Source organism: Pinus tabuliformis, chromosome 8 (genome assembly GCF_031772625.1).
Source record: "Pinus tabuliformis cultivar Carrire ecotype Pingquan chromosome 8, CPIR1, whole genome shotgun sequence".
Lineage (NCBI taxonomy): Eukaryota > Viridiplantae > Streptophyta > Pinopsida > Pinales > Pinaceae > Pinus > Pinus tabuliformis.
In genome coordinates this window covers 1,300,187,454-1,300,212,836 of record NC_142294.1, presented here as the reverse complement: position 1 = coordinate 1,300,212,836, position 25,383 = coordinate 1,300,187,454, and the positions used below count along the sequence as shown (strand labels likewise).

At 37.6% G+C, this 25,383-nt stretch overlaps 1 protein-coding gene across 1 annotated transcript in view; it reads right to left on the bottom strand.

Annotated features, from left to right (window-relative positions):
- LOC149240224 (embryonic stem cell-specific 5-hydroxymethylcytosine-binding protein) overlaps positions 1-25,383 on the bottom strand; it is a 257,648-nt gene that overhangs the window by 137,008 nt on the left and 95,257 nt on the right. The window contains exons 3-4 of the mRNA XM_089373656.1: positions 23,530-23,615; positions 21,053-21,165 (exon numbers count right to left, since the gene is read on the bottom strand). Coding sequence (XP_089229782.1) covers positions 21,053-21,165; positions 23,530-23,615 — 199 coding nt within the window. The remainder of the gene's footprint in view (positions 1-21,052; positions 21,166-23,529; positions 23,616-25,383) is intronic.

The following is a 25,383-nucleotide window of genomic DNA, read 5'->3' as shown; positions in this document are numbered from 1 at the left end:
AGCAACTGATGATACTACTCCTATTTGTTATATTCCTTTAAACAAAGTACTTGCAGTTTCCTACCGGAAATATCGTAATACATACACTACAACCTTAACTTAATTAAATTATATGCAGAAACAAGAAACTGAACAAGAAGCCCCAAGAGTTAGCTCAATCGGTCAAATCAAGTGCCTCGCTAATGGGAGGTCACAGGGTCGAATCCCGAAAGCTCTTGGGGTTAGGTCAGTAAATAGGCCGAGGGGTGTTGATGCCCTTCGGGTGGCGTCCACTCAGTGTTTAAAACCCTGGACGTAGCGGCTACCCACTGACCCGGGTATCCGTGAACCAGTAAGTGAAAAAAAAAAAAAAAAAAACTGAACAAGAAAGAAAAAAAAACACAATTGACACCATTATTTTTGGACAAATGTCCCTGAAAAACCCAATGCGGGAAAACTGATGTAGCAGATCTGAGGGTTTTATTATTATGCAGGAGAAAATCTTAGTACAATTCTTGGATGCTCAACTAGCAATCTGATACAGAGAGAAACTGGACAAAATGAATGGTGAAATGATCTCACCCTGTCACTGGGAGAATCTGAGTCTGATCACACTGAACTAGAGCCTCTGCGTACCCTCTGCATAGAACTGCATCACTCCCACACAGTTCCTACATCACCCCTGTTGGGTATCATGTTGCTCCTTCTCTGAACCCTCTGCTAGCTGGAAAATCCGAATTTCTGCCTCTCGATCTCACACCCCAGCTCCCAGTTACTAAAACTCGATTTCCTTAGCAGGAATTCGATCTCCCTCCAAGGCCTGCGCTGCAACTGCATCAGCTCTGTGTGGGTCAGCGTCTGCCTCTCTCTGGATGTCGTTCTACCCTCTCTCTGCCTTGTACTCTTCGGCCCAAGAAAACTTCCTTCTTCCGGATACTCACTACCCCTCTCTGCAAGAAATCTCCTCGATCAGAATTTCCTCCTGAGAACATCTCACTTCAGAAATTCGATCTCTTGATCTCTTGGTGTGCTTTCCAAATGACCCTCAAGCTCCCTTAAATAATCTTCACGTTGACATTCAATAGCCCAGATTAAAAGCTATTCAATGGCTAAGATCATTTTAGCTTGATCCTCGTCTTCTTCTAGAAGTTACACCCACAAGTAGATTAATACCCATTAATATTTTTAATTTCCTAAGTTTAGACTTAGGGTCTCATTAAAAAAAAATTAATTGTTCTAATAAAATTGTCTCTAGGTGGAATTTCCCAAAACGTATTATGGGTTCTTTGGAATACATGTGCCCAAGCCTCCTTGCAAAATTTCAAGCCTAGAGCACATCTAATGCTACCCCAAATCAACAAGATAAACTTCCTCATCACAAGAGGTAAATTAAATGTTATGTCAGACAAAGCAAGCTCTAATCCTTGAACTATGCACAATAAGGCAAGGCATTTTCAAGAAGAAATAAAAGGCGCGCAAGAGGGGTGGAAAACACTGGTCGAACAAGGTAACTCATGCACCCACAATTATTCCCTCTATTACAACTATACACTCACGATGTAGACTCCCATTAGGTAATCCCTTGACCATGGCATTGGGCCATGAAGTCTTTTCCCTCCATTGCCACTCATTTACACTAACACCAATTGATTAGAGGGTTTACCTTGGAAATGTCACCTTCCCTTAGGGACTGGAAGGAGCTAGTAGGGTTGACTATTAGTCGTCCCTACCAAGGTAAGGAACACCTTTATGGGACTTGGTCTAGTTACATATTAGAAGGTACTCCTAGTAAGAAGTATTAGTATGCCATTAAAATACAAGTTTGGTCCATTCAGATGCTTATATGATCTTAGTCTCTAATGAATGGTTGCTTTCACTAGAGTTTAAGATGGTTTTTCCAAGTGGCCCATAGCAGCACAAGCCTTGACGACAACCACTCCACAGGTGTAACATCTCTCATTTAATGTAGAAAAATACGTAAATGTCTTCGAACTTGATGCAGTGAAATTTTTTTTAAGGTGAAATTTTTTCAATTATATAAACCATCTTTGTTTATGATATTCACTGGAACTGTTGATGCACAAACTAGCAGGCCGTGTAAAGAGGCAAAAGTTAGAGGGCACAACAACACCTAGGACAGAGGCCCACTGTCACCACAGCCTAAGTCCCCTACTCTTCTCGGATTTTCACCGACAGGAGGAGTCCCAATGTAACTCACTTGTGATAAATGTGTATCTATGATACGTTTGAAGTAAGGGAAGGTGGCCCATTCAATGGAAGGGTTGAATAAAAGTATGAGCTTTGGGAGAAACTAGTAAGACCTTCCAAGAAAAGACCCTTTGAAAGATAGCTACACAAGACCTAGGGTTGAGATATATAACGAGATATGAGTGCATCCAAGGTCAAAGTAAATAAGAGAAAGGAAATGAATGATTTACTTAACAAGTACCAAAGCAGATGCCTTCAAAGAATCCCCAAGTTGAAGAATTAGCTTCTAGGGTTCCCTCTTGATGTGACAACTAGGGCATCAAATTTACGGAGAAGGTGTCTATGATAGCTTTGAAGTAAGGGAAGGTGGCCCATTCATTGGAAGGGTTGAATAAAAGTATGAGCTTTGGGAGAAGCTAGTAATACCTTCCAAGAAAAGGCCCTTTGAAAGATCGCTACACAACACCTAGGGTTGAGATATATAACAAGATATGAGTGCATCCAAGATCAAAGTAAATAAGAGAAAGGAAATGAATGATTTACTTAACAAGTACCAAAGCAGATGCCTTAAAAGAATCCCCAAGTTGAAGAATTAGCTTCTAGGGTTCCCTCTTGATGTCACAACTAGGGCATCAAATTTATGGAGAATTCACTATGTGAATTCCACCAAAACTTGAGAATCTTGAGAGGAGACACTAAGGAAGAATTCTATCCAAATGAAATTCAAAATGTCCTCCTCCAAAAGATTTCGCACCAAGCCCTAGGGCAACCTCCCTATCCTTAAAGGGACGGAAAATAGGGGTGAAAAGAGAGATCAATTCGAGTTGAAAGTGATCACCAAGGATTTAAGATCAGTTCCTAGCCATTAAGAAGCTTGGAGTCAAGGATAATCTCAATATGGGAAATTCGCTCTTTTAAGGAGACCTAATAGAAGCATCGTCGCTGCCCCTTTCGATATTTAAACTTCGTTGACACTTGTTAATGGAGTTTCAAGGAAAAATTGCATTAATCCCCTAGGAGCATTCATTCATTCACTATCTATGCGTAACACATGCAAAATTTCCCAATAGTTACAATTTTTAGACAATGTTTCCACAATTAGGGCACATTAATAACCATGAGACAATATTCCATTCATTAGGCATTAACAAAATCAGAAATTCAGCAATAAAGAGCACATACAAGATAGTGAAGAACATATCCATCCATAATAATGCCAATTAGGAGCTCCAGAAACGAGATTAAGTTATCCAAACATCAAAATCCATCCATAAATCTCCAAAACCATCCACAAGTTGCAGGTTTGAATTCTCTAATGAGCCCTGTTGACCACTACGTGTCAACGACCCATAGCAGTACACCTGTTATTTTAGCGAAAGGGATAGCGCCTGATCGATGTGTCTGTGCCGTCCAGATATCATCATAAGCCTAATCATCATGTTATAATTAAACCCATTCTGCATGTATATGATGTAAATAATCTCAGCAGAATCGTGTCATCTATGTAACAACCTAGGTAAACCTACTTTTTCGGTGACAATCTTCATTCTGGGAGGTTTTTTTGTCTCACTGATCCATTCTCGGATGGTCGGCAAAGTTTTCCTTCAGTCTTACCCCATAGTGGGAATGGATTTTGTCACTAGGATCTTAGGCGAGTCCTAACGTTCTAGATCGAGTCTATGTAAAAGTGATTTGGGAATAATCCTAACTATTTGGTTAGGTTATTTTATTATAAATTGCTTGGTCTGTTGGATTATATTTGTGTCACAGAAATTGATAGTCTGTGAGAGTCTATTACAAATGGTTTCCCCCTTATGATGTAAAAAATATGAAAATCATGATATAAAGTGTCTTAAAGGTTGGAAAAATAATTTATCCCCTCATAGGTTAAATTATTAAATTTTCTAGCCAAAAAATAATTAAAATCCTAAGCAAGAAATTTAATTAATTCTAAGTCCTAGGTAAATTTAAATTCTCCAAAGGCAAAATTCGTCGATCTTTAAAAAATTAAATTTTAAAAGGTCCCGGGACTAAGGTAAATTAATTATTTTGTCAAATTTTAAACCTTTGATCCCTAGGGTTAAGTCAAAGTCAAAATTTTGAAAAAATTAACTCAAAATTTTAATTTTTGAGTTAATTAAAATACATTTAATTGAAAAATTCGAATTTCCTCGAAAATTAAATATTTTGACGGATGAGATTAAAGGAAATTTTAATCTTCATCAACGGTCGAGATTGCTTTGACAAAAATCACTCGAACTAGCCGTTGGAAGATTTATCTTTAATAGGAAGTCATTTGTCAATCGATCTATCCGATCTCTGAGTCGTGTGCTAAGCAAAAAGCTCTTGTGTAATTTTTTTCCTGGATAATAAAGAAAAACTTTGGGGTTAAATTTCGTTGGTGTTACTCTTCATGGAAATATTATAAGATGTGTTGTTTTCATGCATAAACTTTTTTAGCCATTGATGATAGCTTTTGAAGAGTGATTTGAGTACAGGTTTCTTGCTCAGTCGTTGGGGTTTGAGTGATCATCTAAATTTTGAATGTAATAGCAAGCATCTCTATTTATCTGAATTTTATTATCATTTTCTCGCTCTATTTTAATGGCTAGACTGAGTTTTGCGGGAAAATCTTGATTTTTAAGTCCTCGAGCGTTAGGGGAAGTTTTCAGTTGGACCAGCCAACTCCCAATCTGTGTTTTCTGAAGAGCCCAGCCAAATTAGCTCTGGGCTTATCATAAGATTTTATGTGTGATACATGAAAGGTTTTGAGTTAAGCACCTCCCTTAAAATTTAAAAATTTAATTTTTGTATCGGAAATTGATAGATATGGCTGTTGAAAGTAATGATTGACGCTATGTGATTCATTTCACTAGTTTTAATCCCACTTCTTCACCCCTGTGAGCATCACCCGATGTAATGACTCATGAGTGCTAAGTGAACTATTCAAAAATCATGAGAAATTAGTGAGTTACGCCTACCTCTCATGGAAATGGTCATACGTGAGTGACTTACTTAACGCAGTTGAATCCCAAAATCATATCTAATATAATGCACTACGTAAACCCCTAATACTTAGATCTACCATTCTTGTGCATAGATCTGTAAAAAAAAATTGGTTTTCTGACTTGGGTTTCTGGGGTTTTATTTATTTATTTTGTATATCTAGGTTCTGGGCTAAGTTGCCGGAAACGGCTACCCTAACCCCCAAAACGGCATTTTCCCGTTTCAGATCCGGATCCGGGAACAAAACGTCGGAAAAACGCCATAAAAACGTTTTAGTGCCATTTTTTGTTTTTGGATACGGGACGTTTTTTTCAAACAGCATTTTTGTAGAAAAAATGTGCCATTTTAAAAATTTGAAAACGTTTTCTGAAATTCTAAAACGTATTTGGAAAAATTTTAAACGTTTTACAGCAAAAAAACGGTTTTGAGGTCTGCCCGCCGGGAATAGCAAACTTAAAATTGAAAACTGGCTGCACACATTACAAAACTGCTTTACTAACTTATATAATATACGCATTACTAAACCTAACCTATTTGTTGTTGCCTTATTCATAAGTTTTAACCCACCGTTTACTTGCTGCTGCATTGAGAACTTAAGCCGTCGTCGAGACAGGTTGTTGCTACGTTACTTGCTGTTCAGTAACCAGTTTGGCCACCACGGAGAGTTGAAAGTTTGAAACTTGAGAGCCGAGTTGAGGACCCGAGACTCGAGAGCTGTCTGCGCGAGGTATCAAGTATGCTGTCTGCGCGAGGACCGTTTGAGTTTTCAATAGTATGCAATATGCTCGGTTTGTCAGTTGAACGTCCAGATTCCAGAAGGAAAACACCATGTTTAAGTTTAGTTTGCCATCCGCAAATACCAGATTTATTTCGTTTTATTTGAAGGCCAACCAAAAGCTGCAAAACCCATATTTTTGTCTCCCAACACGCTTTCTTGAATTGCGTCACACAAACCTCTGTTTGATTCTACTTTTGCATCTATGTTGTTGGAGTTCCGAGGCTCTACTAACATTAACCTATTGTGACCTTCAAATCTCAACCAAAGGTTTATAACATATGTGCTTCCTAAAGTTTGTTTTTCCAGTTTCTTAATATGCTTTTGAGCATACTTGAATATATTAACTGTGATTTCATTTGTCATTTATCAACTTCTATGCCATCATGTAGTTTTGATTAACGTGTGTTTGTTCCCGATGAAGTTCTTTCCAAGTTAGTAAATTCACTCTCTTGGTTTCCGATTGAGAAACCTCAAACCTGTTCTTGGAGTTATATAAAAAAAGTTAACTACTTGCCATTTTCTTGAAGTTTCATCAACCCTGTTTTACTGTTTTTGGATGTATTAATATATTATGCTTTTCTTTGAGGCACAATTCAAATTTTATCGATCTACTTGCTTACAAATCTTATGTAAACTCTTTAGCGTATATATTTTAATGTGGCTTGATTATAAGTCTTCGACTTTTAGTTTACAAAAGGTATTTTGTTATTTTACACTATATTTATTTGCCATGCATAGCATGTACATGTTGAGATTTCTCGCTTAATGAGGGACATTCTTTTGTCTCGTATATATAGAGAGGCTCAAAATTTCAAATAAGTTTCCAAACACTGTCATACACTCAAGAAATTATACTTGGTTGTCTTAAAGTAAGGCTTTGTGGCAAAATATGCTAAGGCAAGCACATAGTTTTGTCTATCACATGCAAACTTTCACGGCAAAACTTCTATCCAACCCTTATGGGACATGTAGCCATTTCTGGAATCCTCCACTAGAACCTGACACCTGTCCGTGGATTCTGGAACCAAGGAAAGAAGATCAAGTAAAATAAATGTAGCAGCTGACTCCACCAGATAGGACGATTTCTAGATGCTTCTAACATGATCCATGATGGGATTTTAAACAAAAAATTACCAAAACCTTTGCAGTTCAAGATATTTGAAGCCCATCTGTTGAACTGATTCTCATTTCCTACATAAAAAATTAACAATTTTGGAACAAGAAGCAAAGCTAGCATAAAAACAAAAATAAACCAAAGCAGCGGTTGATATAGTGAACCCCAGTGACATCTCATCACCCAAAATTCTTGCCATGTCCATTTCAATGGAGCTGCTTTTAAATTTACAGAGAATGGCCTTATTTGGCTATATGCATGTTTTCCAGAATCCTCAACTGGCTCAGGTTCAGGTTCAGAAATTTGCAATAAAACCAGAATAAACGTAGTATTTTTGCCTTCCAATATATAGTTTGAGGTTTAGGCTTTGACCAATTACAAACATTAAAACAAATTCTGAAAATATAATAAAAATAGGCTGTCTTGTAACCAACTTTGCTATAGGGGTGAAGCATAAAAGTTTAAAACAGAAGGTCAGAAACAGATATATTTAATAGTACATTAAATGGCAGACAAATTGATCATTAATCATTTAATGACATTCATATTACAAACATAAACAGTTTCACCATAAAGTACATAACAGTGGTACATCATTGGTCCTATCCACTAAATAATAATAAATATTTTTAGTTGGGACAGAAATTCTTAATTATCAGTATCTGGCACTGAATTTTCTAGTGACCATGCTGTATGCAACCATGCTGTATTTTTAATATATGATATATTGATATTTGTCAATTTTCTTTTTCAATTTCATTTACAGCATCATCATCATCATTCATGGCAACTTCAAGTTCAGCCATTCATGAGGCAGAGGAAGTGGCACATGAAATTGAATCCACCCCTGGGCCTAAAGTTGATCCAAAGTCACCACTTTGGAAATATGTATCCACTGTTGGGAAGATCCAAGGAGGTGGATCATTGGCATGGGTTTGCAGCGAGTGTAAAAAGAAGTATAAGGGATCATACACACAGGTTAAAGCACATTTGCTTGCATTAAAAGGCAATGGGGTTCGAATATGCAGTGGCCCACCTAAAGAGAATGGGGCAGATGGAAATGGTTTAAGCAAGGTAAAAATTGCAAAATATCAGAGAGAACAAGATGAGGCAGATGCTAAAGCAAATGAGGCAAATCCTACCTCCCATTTAAAACACCCAACAAAGTTGGAAGCATCTTCATCAAAGCTTCCACTTCATTCTCATGGAATTGTTGGTTCAAAGCAGTCAAATTTGGGACCGCTTGAGAAGAGTTTTAATAATGATGCTCGAGAGATAGCAGATGCAACTGTAGCCCAATGCATTTATGCAAATGGCCTTCCCTTTAACCTTGTACGATCTCCTTACTGGGCAAAGATGGTAAAAAGTTTGAATGAAGCCCCAAGAGGGTACAAGAGCCCTGGATATGAGAAGATACGCACCACATTGTTGAGTGCTCAAAAGTTAGATTTGGAGGCTAAATTAGCCCCCATTCGTGATTCATGGCTCATTCAGGGGTGTCCATCATTTCTGATGGATGGAAAGATCAAAAAAATAGGCCTTTGATCAATGTGATTGCTCAGAGCCCACATGGGGTAATGTTTTTGAAGGCAGTGGATTGTGAGGGGCAAATGAAAGATTCTCAATTCATTGCTAACATCTTGATTGAAGCAATTGAATTGGTGGGGCCTGAAAATGTTGTCCAGGTAATAACTGACAATGCAACGGTGTGTAGAGCAGCAGGCCTAATTATTGAAGGCAAATATCAACACATCTTTTGGACCCCTTGTGCTGTACATTCATTGAACCTCATGTTGAGCAAGTTGGGGAAGCAAATTGAGTGGATTCGAGTTATTTTTGAAGAGGCAAAAGAAATTCAAACGTTTATCACAAACCACCACATGTCCCAAGGCATCTACAAGGAATTTGCTAAGTTGGAGCTCCTTAAGGTACCTATACTTTTAAGTTTAACTTTAAAGTTTATTAAATATTTCATAAATTCTAAATTCTGACTCTAAATTCAAATATCTAAATTCGATTCTCAAATGTCATGATTCGTGAATCATAATAGGTTATTCAATCAAATTATCATTTTTAATTTGTTGAAATTTGAAACATTGACAATTTGACACCTCCAGGTTGCTGAGACTCGATTTGCTCCTCACATCATAGTCTTAACAAGGCTCATGCAGGTGAAAGATGCATTACAATCAATGTATGCAGTTCTCTTTGGAATCAATGGAGGCAATCCCAATCTGATAGAGCACAAGCAATGAAACGGTTGGTTGTTGATGATGAATGGTCGGATAGGGTGGAGTACCTCTTGGCATTTACTAAGCCAATTGTGGATTTGGTCCGTATGTTTGACACAGATATGCCTAATCTGGGGAGGTGTATGAGGGCATTGATTCCATGATAGAGAAGATAAGGTTGGTTATAAATGCCAAGGAGAATGACCCAGATGAAATCTTTTACAGAGAAGTAAAAGATATATTGACCAAAAGGTGGAACAAGATGACCACCCCATTACACCTTTTAGCCTATGCAGTGAATCCAAAATATTATGCTGCAGAGTTGCTACATGATCCAGAAAGAAGCGCACCAAACAAAGACTCAGAAGTCGCAGAAGGATTTAAAAATGCTTTTAGAAAGCTTTTTGTAGATCCTGAAATTGGGTTTCGGATTCGTGCACAGTTTTCTCATTTTGTGGGATCAGAGGGTTGGGGTTGTGATATTGAGTGTATGCGGGACAAGAGCAGATTAAGTCCAATTGAGTGGTGGAACTTCTATGGTGGGGCACTTCCACATATCCAAAAATTGGCAATCAAAATCTTGTCATAGGTTGCTAGTTCCTCTTCAGCAGAAAGGAACTGGAGTACATACGGCTTCATCCATTCAGTGAGGCGAAACAAATTGGGCTCTAAGAAAGCTGAGGAACTAGTGTATGTTCATTCAAACCTTCGCCTTCTGTCACACAAAAGAGATGAATACAAATTTGGGCCCACCAAATTATGGGATGTGGAACCAGAGTTGCTTGACTTGGATATGACATTGAATGCCATGTCTCATATGAATTTGTTTCACTCAGAGTCACCAATAGGTGGATCTTCAGGTGGACATGGCAGCAATGTTCCCAATGCCACTTCTAGAGAGGATGTGGAAGTGGAACATTATAGTGGCATGAATGAAGACATATTTGATGATATGTAAATGTAATTTATGATGGTGTTTAAACTTTCAACTTTTAAACTTTTGAACAACCATATGAATTATAATTTATGAGTAATGATAGTAGACTGCCAGTCATAGTTCATTTTGTACTTTGTAGTATGTACTATGTAGTAATTAGTATGCATTATTAATTTTGGTAATGATGGTGTCCGTGTAACTTGTCATGTTGATAACTTGATGTTTGAAATTTGAAACAAAAACTTGATGATATGTTGAAACTTGAAACTTGAATCATGAATGTTTTAATAATCGTTAATGATGTTGACAATGTTGAATGTTTATGGCATATGTTGAATTGATGATGATGAATCATGATAGATCATAGATGATAATCTAGATTCTGAAATATGAATGGTAATATGAAATTTTTATTTTTAAAATATATATATATATGTGTGTGTGTGTGTGTGTGTCGTTTCCTGCCGTATCGTATCCAGATTTTTTGAAAATTTTCCATATCCGTTTCAAACCCCGTACCCGTATCCGTTCCCGTATCTATTTTCTGGTAACTTAGGTTCTGGGTGTTTTTGGTTTTCAAGTACAGGTTGCAGATCTGAAAGAGAAGTTTGATTTGAAGCCAAATCTAAGCCCTAGAGAGTAATATCTGGCCTCAAAATCATTTTTGCAAGGATATTATCAAACTTTTTGCAATCCAAGGGTTTGAAAAAAAATTAAATCTAGGATTTTTTTTATAAGGGTTTCACTGATAAGTCTGAAGCAGAAGTATACCATTTTAATCAAAAATTTCTAGGAAACTTTTAAGGGTTTTATTGGGCTACCATTTTCCTTTCTGTCAGTTACATTTTCCCCTCCAGAAAATTTTGAAAATATTTCTTTTACTATCTACGTTTCGGGGTTTTCTGGAAAATTTCGAATTCCTTTATCCTCTGCCCAAACACTCCTCTATGTTGCCATTTTCGTTTCTCTCTGCCTCGTTTCGCTACCTATCCGCAACCCTCTCCTCCATCGAGCTGCAAAAAACCCCCACGTCCATTCCTCATCCCTGCCTTCCTGCATGAGTCCCTTTCCACTGCAATCCGCAACTTCTTCTCTCCATTTCTGTGTGTTGCCTTCGTTGCTCCTCAAACCCGCAGCTATAACCCTTCTGTCATCGCTCCCTCTGCTAGCCCACATCCTCCATCCAACTCCTTTCCCTCATCGTTGTTTCGCGACCCTTGCTACCTGCCCTCTGTGCATTCTGCTGTCTCTGCCCATCACCTTCCAGCTCTCCACATGAGCTCCTTCTCCAGCGTCCACCATTTATCCGTCGCCTGCTTCGATCTCTCCCTTCCACCGTCGAGCAGACTTCCTTCTCTTGCTGCCGCCATTCCAAACCTGCATACACAAAACACATTCGATTTTTATTTTTAGGTTTCATTTGTTTTTTTTCTTGTATTCACAATTAGGGTTATATGTTTAGTTCTTCCTATTAAAAATTTCAATTTCATTTAAATGAAACTTTAATTAGATTCATCTTTTTAAATTCGATTTTTGTTTTGGCTTTTATTTTTTTATTTGATATGATTTTGATTTTGCTTTTTTATTTACATTATAAAAAAAACATTAAAAAACATAGAAATTTTAGAATTTAAAAATTTTTTAAATAAAAAAATCTTAAAAACTATTAAAAATTTTAATGACTTTAGAATTGAGAATGAAATAAATAAAAGGGATTGCGCGTTCACATTAAATATTTTATTGTGGCCTATGGCCCATTAAAATTTTGATTTTTTAACCCTTTGATTTGTTTTATTTCCGTCACATTAAAAGATTTTGATTTCTTCATTTACCATTCAATTAATTACCTAAGGAATAATTAAATTGTTAAACTAAAGTTCCTTGGTGTTCTTTCGTGGTAGTGATTTATCTATTGTCAAGGTGCGATAAATGTTTAAAAAAATCATATTGACTGTTGGAGAAAGATAATTTTCCTAGATTATCCTACATGCTAAAGTTTTGAACATTCTTGTTCATGATCGTCACTTTGCCACATTTATAATTTTGCTCTGGATAACTGGATTTCATTTGGTCTATGGTTAATTGAATATAAGGCATTGGTCTATAAGCATTTGTTTCATCTTGTGGTTGTGTCTTATTTATATTATTTGTCTAATCTATCCATCTCAACTGACCAAGACTTGCTTTAAATTCATCAGGTTGTTCATCCTTAAAATCTCCTACAGCGTGTGTTCCACAGGCTATCCTCATCCATTCACCTTAGGGACTACCCCCCTTGATTTGTCTAGGAGAGAGTCTAAACGAAGTAAGGATTAGAGTGACAGCCCTTACTCTGAGCATTGTCACAATGCCTAGACACTATTGTGACAAGGCCGAAAATCTAAATGATGATGGTTTCAAATAAGAGTCTCCACAATTTATACAAGACCAGGCAGTTCGAGTAACAAATGAAAGAAGCCCCATTTACATGCCTAATGTGCTAAGAAACCCACCCATGGTTACAAGCCAACCATGATAACTTTAAAAATTATTTTCTCTCCTCCAAGCCCACGCTAGGCTGACATCATGCATGCGTGGAGGCCTAGAGGGGCAGCATTGAGGCCTGTTGTGCTAAAAATGTCAGAGAGGACCTCAAAAATTATGATGAAGAAGATGATGCCCTCCATATGTTGCAAAACATCTCCAAACCAATGTTATTGGAATTGAACCAGTTCCGGAAAAAACGCCTGGTCCGACCGGTTTGGAGGCAAAACTGGTTTGAACCGGCCTATTTCACTAAACTGGCCGGTTCAAGACCAGTTTTGTGCAAAAACAAATTGCCTTTTTATTTTTTAGGTAGTTGGCACACTTCTTACTCTCCCATAGGCTAGCCTAATATTCAAGCCTATGGCCCTCAGCCTAATAATCAAGCCTATGGTCCTAGTATTGGTATGCAACTCATGGCAATGCTAAATTCTTAAAGTAAAAGGATGAAAAATCATCCTTTTACTTAAATTTTTAACATTACCATGAAATGACTCGGGATGTTTGAGAGTGGTTCCAACCTCATTGGATTTCATATGGAGAAAGTAGAATTTTAGATTTCACTCAAAATCCAACAGACTTAACAGTTTTTCAGGATTTCAGCATTGGAGGGATTGCAACATTTCCATTGGATTTTGTCATGTACGAGGGTATGAAGCTAGTATTTAATAAAGAGCACCAAGCCCTCTATGTTAGTGGCATTGGTTGTCGAACTCCTCTACCATGACTCTACTAAAAACGTACCTATCACTCAAACAAAATCTTAACATGACATGCTACATTTTTTCGATCTTATTTTAATGCCTAAATGGTTATATTGATGGCGAAGACCACAATATAGGCAGTGATTTTGATTATATGTAGGCATTTGTTGTAGCACGATATTTTTTGGATGCTAGAGGCCATCTAGAACCTATTTGTTGATGTATTTTCGGTTTAGAGATGGATTGCACTCGATGCTATTTTGATTATGTGCACCTTTACATGCTATGTAAATGAAAACTTTTGCATAATTGTATATAAATGGTTTGGATTCATATGGATGCACATGAATATATATATATATATATATATATATACTTTTTCTTTAAAATATGAATATTTTATATGTTTTGGTAAACTGGCTTTTTTCCGGTTTTTTACCGGTTCCAACTGGTTCCCCGTCCACAAGGTTTTTCGGTTCGATCACTGGTTTGGTTCTGATAACATTGCTCCAGACCCCTATTTGACCTTTGTGGGATCCAAATGGGTGTCATGAGTCTCCAAGCGGCTCAAAATCAGGTCGATGCTCCATCAATCAGCGCTAGAAGATGACACATGTCTGGGCCTTGGATCAGATGCCAAGTGTCAAGCGCAACATGTCATCGGTTGGGGAAACGTCATCCAAGTGCATCATCATCTCTGAATAGCTAGGGCATGAACAAGCAAATGGTGGTGTTGAAGAAGCCCATGGTGTGGCAATCAATGCTCTACATGAATGGAGGCCCATGGTGTGGCAATCAATGCTCTGCGTAAATGAAGGTCCATGGCTCTCAATGCTCACCCTACAAATGTCATTATCATCCTCTGGAGGGCTTGGACCCCGTATAGGGAGGCCAAGTCCAAGATGAAAACCCACCTACAATCTTGTATAAGGTCCAAAGTGTCTCTTCACCCTCCAATACAATGATTTATTAGTGCAATTGAGTAAATAAGCTTATTAATCAAAGGCAAAAGTGAGAACTTCATAGTGGGTTTCCCTTCCAAATTTGAAGCTTTGAACATGTACTAGCATTACATTCCTTCGTAGGAGAAGTTAATGAAGGACCCTATTAGGTGGTTTCAACTTCCAAGGGAATGACAGGTCCAAGGTACACATTTCAAATGGTAGGTGCCATGTGAAATAATGATGGAACAGAGTGGGGACAAAGGGAAGGCTCCAAGCCACATGCCATGGTACAAGGGGAGCAATGATGAGGAGGGCCCATACCTTGGGTATATGAATGTATGAGGGAACAATCGTGGTACATAAGAGACATCGGCCTTTTTTACCCTTTTTCATATGCATTTTTCCTTTGATTGAGAGCATGACTTGTAAGATATAGTGGTGATTACCCCCTCAAGGTGGGGTAGTTCATCGCCCACTAGGGGTTGGGACATTCATGGATTCCTTAATAATGCAAGGGGCACTCGTAGGGGCCCTAGGTACCAGGGTGATGGCCGTAATGAGACGGGGTGGAGCTCATGTTTAGCTTTTGCCCACATGCCAAAATTTTATTGACCCGACCATCTTTTGCATTTTTTGGTACATTTCCTGTTGTATCTAGCCATATTATGCTTTTATCTTTTTTTTAGTTGCATCAACCTCCAAGGCATCCTTCCAGGCCTAACCTAAGGTTTGTACAAGGGGAAGAGGAGGCTAACACCTTGTAGACCCAATGCACAAATGTGGACCCAAATAGGGAAAATGAAAAAAGGGCTTGTAATGAGAAGAGGGGAGTGAGATACATGGTATCAGGAAGCAAGACCACAAAACCAAAATCAAGGTTTCCCATGTAGTGCCACTCCTAAAGCTAATAGCCAATAAAGGAGATCCCACGGGACTAGGATTCAGGATTAACCCCCAGTTAAGGTAAGGGAACAAGAGTACAGTCAAAGCCCTTCCTTCTTCCAAGTCACCCAATAATCCATGCCCAAGTGTGCCCAAGAAAAACAAGCATAGACACCCAATTACATAATGAAAAATCATACCTTTGGGATTACATGACCCACCTCTAAACATATGATCATGACAAATGAGTGAGGGTACACAATGGTTGGCTCAAGTGGCGGAGAAAAGTAGCACATCAAAGCTATCAAGTGGTTGGCAAGGGGTTGTTGGTTGCGGGATGAAAACAAAACTAGGAGAAAATTTCGCCTATGGGAGTCACCCACTAGTGGTGGGTAACATGAACTACTTGATCATGTGTTACTTACTTTTGTAATACCATTTGTTGCCTCTATTTTGTTCCCATGAGATTTCATTATGAAATGTTTATACACAAATTTCACATGCTTGGTAACTTTGTTTAAGTTGAATTCCAAAGGAAACCTATTGTACCAAGACTTGTTTTCTTCTTTTTTTAAACTATAGTTTCCAAGATTATCTCTCATAACTACATGGACCTGATCTTTTTATCCCCTTCACAATACACATATACACATATCTAAACCTAGATACATATATGTTTACCTTTATCGAATTATAGACTCTATATCATCACGGTAGGCCTTACCTTTGACCTTCATGTCTATATTCATCCCTTTCATTATCGAATTGGCATAATACTCTTAACTTTCAAAGATTATATATCGAGAACGCGCAATATAAATTCATATGCATTGTAATGAATTTCCCTTTGGTTTATTTTGTGTCCACCATGGGTTTGTATGGCATAGGGGTATACTTATACATGTGTGTGTGTGATTTTGCACTCCCCATCCACGACAGTTGACAAATAGGGGAGCTTCACATGAATCAGGTATGGGTGGCTTGGGGTCCACAATGCCCACATGGATCCTATCCAGCTAGAGGTTCTAATGGTGGAGATTATGTTTTGAGTAATCAACAGTGAAGATTGGATGGGGTAATAATTAGAACTTAGGATAACTACCTTATCAAGCCCCACCGTCTCCACTTCATTGTGTTGTTGCACCTGTAGTGAACTGAGCATTGCAAATTCCATTCAAACCCTATTGTTATCATGGGGATTTTTACCTCCTCCTTGAGAAGTTGTTGTCGATTTTCAGTTGGCCTCGCTCCATGATCATCCAGGTCTAAATGAAATATGTGAACAGGACTTTGTCATGGCTATGGTCCATGTTGCCACACAATCTAGCAGGATGATGCACTTGGACCAGCATTGCCCCTAGTCGGCTTAGCAGTGTACACACGGTTTGGTCGTTGATCCAAGGCCTAGAGGAGGTTTGTCTCACCCTTCAAATATGGGAGGGCTAGCACCATTGCCAGTACTCTCATTTGGAGCAATCAACAAGCTTATCTTTCACCAGGAGACCCATGAGACCAATACTTGTACCATAAATGTTAGATTTTGGTAACAATGGACAAGTGTTTTAGTCTCGATTTATGTCTAAGAGACTAAAGAACACGAGATCTCCAAAACCCATAAAAGGTTTCGCAAGATAAGCTTGTGAAATGCCTTAATTAAATTAATTGATCAATAATTAAAAAATGTCTAACTTAGGAGAATTGATTAATTAATGGGAATTAATTAAGGAGAGTCGAGTATGCTATAGAGACTCACATGGATCAAATCTAAGATGATCTGAGCCATTGATGGGGATCTAACCATGGTCGTTCAAGCTCCAATGAGAAATTATTGGAGAAAATCGATGGGATGGAGATAGAGAGAGGTATGACACAAGAGGAGAGTGAGTTCCTTGTCAAATCGAGCTATCCAACTGAAGGGATTCAGCAAAAAAGTGAGTTTGAACCAGAGAAAGAAAGTGTGTCACTGATCTCCTCAACTAACATGTCAGCTCACACCCAAGTCAAGCAAGCTTATATTCACAGGAACCAACTATAAATAGGTAGCTCAACTGTCATTTCAAAGCAAGATTTTCAGTCAAGATTTCGATCGAAGGGTAAATAACAGCCCTACATCCCAGCGAAGGAAAGAAGATCAAGTTTGAAGGAAGATCGAAGATATTTCAGGACTGTTTTCTGGGTAAGGTCTGCCACATATGCGAGGAAAGGTAAGAACAGAATTACAGAAGATAAGAATCTGAATTAAGATGTTTATGCTGCATATCAAGTCAATATAGAGCATCTTCCTAGTTAAAGCGAAGAAATAAGGGACAGAACTCATCCCTTATCAGTCACACGTGCAAGAAAGAGAGAGTCTACTACAGCAAGCCAAAGACTACAGTCAAGGAGACTGAAAAGTTTAGATATGAGTTAGAGAAGTGAAGGCTAAATTGCAGAAAGTTGACTTGGTCTTGGAGAGGTCATTTTGGTCAAGGGTCTAGGTCATGGTCTTGGTATTCGTCAATTGGAGTCTCTATAAGAAGAAGAATTTGTTCGGGTTTTCCTCTCAAAGAGTGAGAGGTTTTGGCCCTAGCTCATAGCCTATATTTTGTGTCTCTTGTCTCTTTATGGTTTATGCATTGGTAGTTGTTTGATGAAGAAGAACACTAATAACCTAAGTAAAAGAAGTTCCTAATCTAAGAAGTAAAAAACACTCACAAGCAGTTACTAATAGAAGAGAAATCACATAATTGCTATGCCCTATATTTCTCAACAGTATATATAATCTAACCCATTTGATTCCTACTAAGTTTTTGTATATAGTTTTTTAGATTTTATCTTTATTTCCTTGCAGATCTGAGGGTTTAGATTTGGTTTTCTTGATAATATTGTTTTGCAAGGGAGAGTGAAATTATTTTCTTGAGGAAAGTTGTTTTCATTTTTGGGGGAATCTTTTTATTAGAAATATTATAAAAATCATTGTAGAATTTTCCCTCATTAATTTATTGGTTAAGGGAGTTTCATCATAAGCTATCGCTATATCATGTTTAAATTCCTCTTTTCCATATTAGCATCTCAAGGAAGGGGCATTTGCCATTAAGGATAATTATTTTGCAAACCCTCCTTAGAGACATTAAACTCCCTTTCTCTCTTGTCTAAGGAAGGTCATCTCTTTGTAAATTCTAATAATAACAAAGGCATCTTTTATAAGGGGAGCTTGGGATTTATTCCCATGGTATCCCACCCCCTAAACTTGGTAGGGGGTTTTTTACATTTTTACTACCTTGCTAACTTAGTAATTAGGTCTTATTACTAATTCCTTTCTTTCTTGCATCACAATAAGCACTTCCTTGAATTCTGGCTGGGCATGGTGAACCAAGTGCATCTTCCTCGCCCAATAGGTGAATCTCAAACAAACTTTGAACATCTCTAGGGCTCCATGAAATGTTGTCTACTGTTGTGGAGGCCCATGGCTCTTCTACATACACCCTACATGTGCCAATGTGGCCCTCTAGAGGGTTACGACCCCGTATAGGGAGACCAAACCCAAAATGGAGACCATCTACAATTCTGCATAAGATCCAATGCGTCCCCTTGCCTTCCAATACAACAATTCATTTAAAGAAATCGAGTTAAAGAGCTTACAAACCATGGACAATAGGTGGGCACTTCATAATGGCATGCCCTTCCATAGTGGGCTTTGACATGTGCTAATGTCTCCAAGCTCCAAGGGGGGTTAACCAAGTACCCTATTAAGTGGTTTCTACCTTTAAAGGGGACAATATGTCCAAGGTACATCTGTCAAATGGTGGTGGCATGCGATAAAGAGATGAATGGAATAGGGAATGAAAGGAGAAATCCTAGGCCACATGTCAGGGTACAAGGGTAGTTGATAAAGAGAAGTCCATACTTGGGTATATAATGTATAGGAGGGATCAATCGTGATGCATGAGATACCTCAACCTTGATTTTTCCACCCTTCTTCATATGTCTTTTTCCTTTTATGATTTTTCTTTGATTAATTGCTCGGGGTTCAAGGGATAAGAGCATGATGTGTAAGGTATAGCAGTGGATATCCCCTTTAAGATAGGGTGGTTCATTACCCACTAGGGGTTGGGACAATCATGGGTTCCTTAATGATAAGTGAGGCTCATCTAGGACCTGAAGGAACCGAGGTGATGGCCATGGGCATAGGGTAGAGCTCATGCATTTGGCCTTGCCCACGTGCTGAATGTGTTTGTCCTGACCATCTTTTGCATTTTGTAGCACATTTTCCTATTGAATGTGGCCAATTATGTTTTTACTTTTCTTTTCAGCTGCATCAACCTTTGGGGCATTGTTTCAGGCCCAACCAAAGGTGCGGGAAGGGGAAAGGGAGGCCAACGCTATGTGGACCCAGTGGAGGGATGTGGACCTAGGTGGGAGAAATGATGAATGGGGTTGTAATGAACAGAAAGGGGTGATATATGTGGATGAAGAAGCAGGACCACACAAAAAATTAGGGTTTCCCATGTAGTACCATCCCTAAAACCCAAAGGTCAATAAAAGGGATCCCACCGGACTAAGATCTAAGGGTAACATCCAAAAGAGGTATAGGGGACAAAAGCACAAACCTAGCCCACTCTTTCCGCCGAATCCCCGCCCCCCCCCCCCCCACATTAATCCATGCCCAGAAATTTCCATAATAAGCAAACTACAATACTCAATTACAAAATGACAAGGCATACCTTTAGGTTTGGGAAGCCCACCTTCAAACATACGATCATGATAGATGGGTGAGGGACCACACGGCTAGCTCAGGTGGCAGAAAAATGGCACAATGAGCTAGTTGGTGGCTGCAAGGGGCTGCTGGCTCAGGTGGCGGAGAAATGGCACAATGAGCTAGTTGGTGGCTGCAAGGGGCTGCTCGCTGCCGGTTAAGGACCATCTTGGAGAAAAAATTTATCCTAGGGACATCACCCACAAAATGGTGGTAACAGTAACAAAGATCAAGCGTAGAACTAGCATATGCCTTTCGCGGGATTGTACATTGCTTCAAGCAAAAAGTCAAGAAACAAACATGGGCATAATTGGTTTTGCCTAGTGCAGTTGAAAATTACTCTTGAATGCATACCCAACCAAATATTTTGAGAATGCCACAACCATATCATCTAGCATCATGAACAAGTCCACTATTACAAAATAAGAGAACTTGCTCCAAAGGCACTTGGAAAATATGCATATTGCAAAAAAATTGCATAAGTATCCATCATAGGATCTTTTAAAACTTCGCTCAGTATATATGAAAATAATTCTTATGAAATTGAGGACATAAGCAAGCTATTGAGGCCATAAAAGCAAAGGAAATATTAAAACTTGACTTAATAATTATGATAACAATTCTTCCTGAAATTTTGTTCTTTACAAAGTCTAGTCCTATTAGCAAAGAAACATTGAAAATCAAGAGTGCCTCCAAACAATCAGAAAATCATATTTTGGATTATAATGAATGTACTCTCTAGTGCAATAAATTACTGTATATTTTCTTTCTGTGGGTTGTTGTATGACAAGAGCAATCCAAATATGAAAGATGCCAATGTTTCTGAACTTCATGTTCAATCTAATTTAAGGAAAAAAAATTGTTCTTTGGATAGATCCGAGTTGATTTTGTATTTTTCATATTTAATGTTAATTATAAGAAGCATTTTCCAACAACAACAACAAAATGTCATCTGAATTACGCAAAGAAAGCTTGCTCATTATATTCAGCAAATCAAAGAAAATGCTTCACCTTCAGAATCTTGCCATGTGTCATAAAGAGCTGCAAAGACAAGGGGTTTTTCATCTTGAAAATGTATATAGAATGGTTGCTTCTTTGCTCCATCCTTTTTCCACTCGTAAAAACTATGAAACAATCAAATAGCATCTCATTACAACAATATATGAGACAAAAATTTATAAATAGAATGAAAACACTATCCAAGGAGGGAAATGTTGCAACAACAAGAAAATTAGGAAAAGCATACTAATGGAGAAACATAAGCTCAAATGACTTGGAGGATCCTGCCAACAAAAAGTATACTAGGCTTCATAAATTATAATACAGTAACCCTAAATTATATCTAGAAACATAAACAAACTAATCAGGCAATGCAGACTTGGATACTCCTGGGTGAGTACACTACCTCTTTCTTTAGTTGAAGTGAATAAAAAGACTAATTATGCATAAGAGAGTTGTACAATAGAAACCTTTAAACAATTATAGCTGGCATTTCACTTTTCTTACCATCAGAGATGTAATAAACTCCAGGATGGAAATGCCTTCAGGAGATTATGAGATATTTAGTTTTTTATCAAATTATTTTGTCTCTACTTGTTGATAAACACACAAGGACAACAAACATGACTCTCATATCCTCAAGGACTTGAAAGATTCCACAATTCTTATGATTTTCACATTATAAGGGTGAATTTTCCTTGCATAGAGGCTACAGTTAAACACAAATTTCACATTTAACAAATGCTCCTTTGTCATGGGTGTGATCCACATCAGCCAACAGATCGAACAGATCAAGGATTTGATCAGCTGGATTCCAGGTTTATCATTTGTGTGCTTTTCCTCAGAGGACCATTATCCCCTGGAAGGGAGTGCTTGCCTGCTATAGATTTTAATTTAATGAAATAGCAGATTTTAAGGGAAGAAAATCTGTGTATATATGAATCAGATTGGTGATTAATTTGCTTCCGCTGTTTATGTTAAAATCGCATTTGTGTCTTTTATTTAGTAGATCTGTATAATAATTAAATGATACTGTAAGGAACCTGCTAGGTAGTAATTGGCCAGGTTGTTGGAGTTCAAAACTAACATCACAATCTCTAAGATTTATTCATCTGTCATCATAGTATCTACCCTAGTTTGTATTCTTCATGGACATTCACACCTATAGTAGCAATCACTTAGTATCTATGTAAACATTTTCATTTTGATGACTTAATCAGAAAACTACAGTTTACTGTTCTAATTTATTGTGTGTTTGTCATTTTATCATCGTTGATGTAGAACTCGCATGACAGAATTTGAATCATCGTGTTTTACTTTCAAAATTCTAAAGAAATCTGAATCTTTATGTCTATATTTCACTTTTGTACGTGTAACTCAGTAATTTGTTTTATATATATATATATATATATATATATATATATATATATATATTGTGTCTTCTGTGTCCTGCTTCCAAGGCCATCGTTTCTCCTGTCAGACACTCAAATTTCCATGTCCTGTGTGTCCTGTGCCATCATCTCAGGTGACTTAGCTTTTAATGCTAACAAGGATCACCTTTCCTTTGAGACAAGGGCGCAAAGCAACCTTTAACCTATCAATATTCATTTTGGGGGAGTTAACAACGATTAAAAATTACAGAGCCACAAACTTCAGATAGAATGGACATGTATAAGAAAGATATAGATTATCTTGAGTTTGGTGTTAAACTGGATAAATTTGATCTACTCGCCTATGTTGCGAAAGGAAGTCTACTTGTTAAATTGGATAAATTTGATCTACTCACCTTTGTTGAGAAAGGAAGTCTACTTGTTTAACCAACCAATGGTATTAGTATTGGAATCAAATTGTTTTTAAATGTCGTTTAAAATGCATGCTTGTCGAAACAAAAAAATATATTCTATGAAGTCTTTAGCAAAGCAATGCATAAATATAATAATATTCTAAGCATCCAATAAGTACCTGGAAACATATTAGTCATCCGTAAAAATTGTCAAACAATGCTAATGCTAACCAACCAAAAGAACATTGTGTTCACACAAGATATCATTAGGACCTAACAATCAAAGATCCCATTAAAAACTGATGTGAGCAATCTGCAGATGTCAAAGTCAATAACAGTGTTTATCAAATTTTCTCATGTAACCAAGCACACCACCCTCCAAACCATTGGAAAGTGTAAGATATTCTGCAATGGCTCACACCCTCAACGAAAATTGTCTCACCAAAAATGAAACATGTCAAAAGCGGGAATTGAACTTGTGTGAGGAGGATAACATTTCTTCTCGTTAACCACCCAAACTAGACCCAATTGACATTAACAATGCTAATTATGACCAATCAATGGGCATTACAAATATGGTTGATACTATCCCTTCATTCCAATAATATAGCATAGGTTCAAGAAAAGGCACAAAAAATAAGTAGCATCAAACAATTCAAAAGATTCTTATAACATGCTTCCTGGTGAACTTCAACAATACACATACCCTTCAACTGTCACAAGGCAACGACAACTTGGAATAAGTCGACGAAAAGAAGCCTTCTCATGAACCGATTCTGATCGAGCATTGAACTGCAAGAAAAACAACCTACTGAGTGCTAAAATTTTGAAAGACCAATGCAATGGAAAACATTTCCCCACAATATAACCACATCCAAAATCCAAATAAGCTATAAAAATATTTTCCAATGTGTGTCACATCATACAAACAGGAAGAAAGTAAACACTAATAGATTTTCAATGTCTAGGATAAAATGGTAATTCTAAGAGTGTGACTTTACAATCTCAAATCAAACCAAATATTTCATCCCTATTCAAGGAATCACGAATTCAAACCTTGGAAAACCAAAAAACATGTACTGAAATTTTACACAAGTTTAATATCAAAAAATGTCCATATTATGAAAATTAACACACACAAGTTTAACAACTGCATTGATTACGAATTTGGCTTACCAAATTTAAGAAGTCCTTAAATGAACGCAACATTTAGTTGGAACTTCAGTATAACAATCATAAATAATAAGAAAAAGAAACGTGCTATTTTATAAAGAGCGCATTATATTGAAACTTCGAAATTGTTGAATTTTTGGTGGCCGCGGTCAGTATTCATAATTTATATTAGCCCACAAATAAAAGAAAATGAAAATATATATTTGATTGTAAGTCAGTTCGAAGTCAAAAATTTGAATTTCCGCTTTTGCCTCCAAAAGGTAAAAGTCGGCCCAGTGAAAAGACACGTATTCGAGCACTTCAACTACTATATATTGCCATTCGTCCTCAACCATTTGGAGCAATTCGGATCACCCACAAGATCATTTGTTTTCTATTCATGCATGCAAAGGAGAGAGAGAGATTCAAGGAGATCCATTTGACCAACATTGACCAAATTTTATGAGACAAGATTTGACCGAATTTCTAAGGAAGGTTGACTGTAGGTTTGAGGCAAGTTGACCGAGCTTCAAGGTTGCTGCAAGAGGCCAAAATTTGCCCTTGTTGAACAAAGTTGACCAAATTTGAGAAGAAAGGCAAGAGGCTGAAATGTGGCCTGTTTGACCAGGTTTGACTCATTGGATTTTGTGGTCACTATTAGAATTTTCTAAACCCAGCAACTGATATTCAGTTCCCAACAATTATTAATTGAACAAATACACAGCGAAGTTCCTAACACAAAAAATATTTAGCGGAAGTAAAATTACTCGATTTGAATCACATACACAAACAAATTTCTGCCTAATCAACAGTTCTTCATTAATGAGTTAATCACATAACATACTTGGGCTCCCATCCTGGGATAATGCCGCAACCGAGAAAACACAAAATTGATCACCAGCGTTACTGCACTATCTCAAACCTAGCACACGCTCACTAAGAGGCCTCTCTCAATCTTGTGTTGTTGTTGTGTCTTATCCTCACTTTCGCCTTATCTTTATAACTTTGCATTGAGCCAAAACCCTAATCCTAACCCTAGCCCTAATCTCAAAGAGAGGGATGGCCAAGATGAGATATTGCCTCGCTTCAAATCGATGACTAACATTAAAACTCAATCATTAAAGTAAATAATTTACTTTATCTAAATTTTTATTTTAGCTCAATAAGCCAACATATAATTACGTGCTTTTTCCTAAGATTAACTTAGGCAAAGTTACATCAACAAATATTCTAAGGTGAAATGTGGGCAACATCTACATGCCTAGACATAAGGCTTGTGTAGAAGTACCTGCCTGAGCTACAAACTTCAATACTCCCTCTTGGCGAGGGAGGTACTTCTGGAAGAGCCTCCTCCACATGGATCTGTCTCCAAACCATCTCAGTGTCTATAGTAGCTCCCTCTAACACT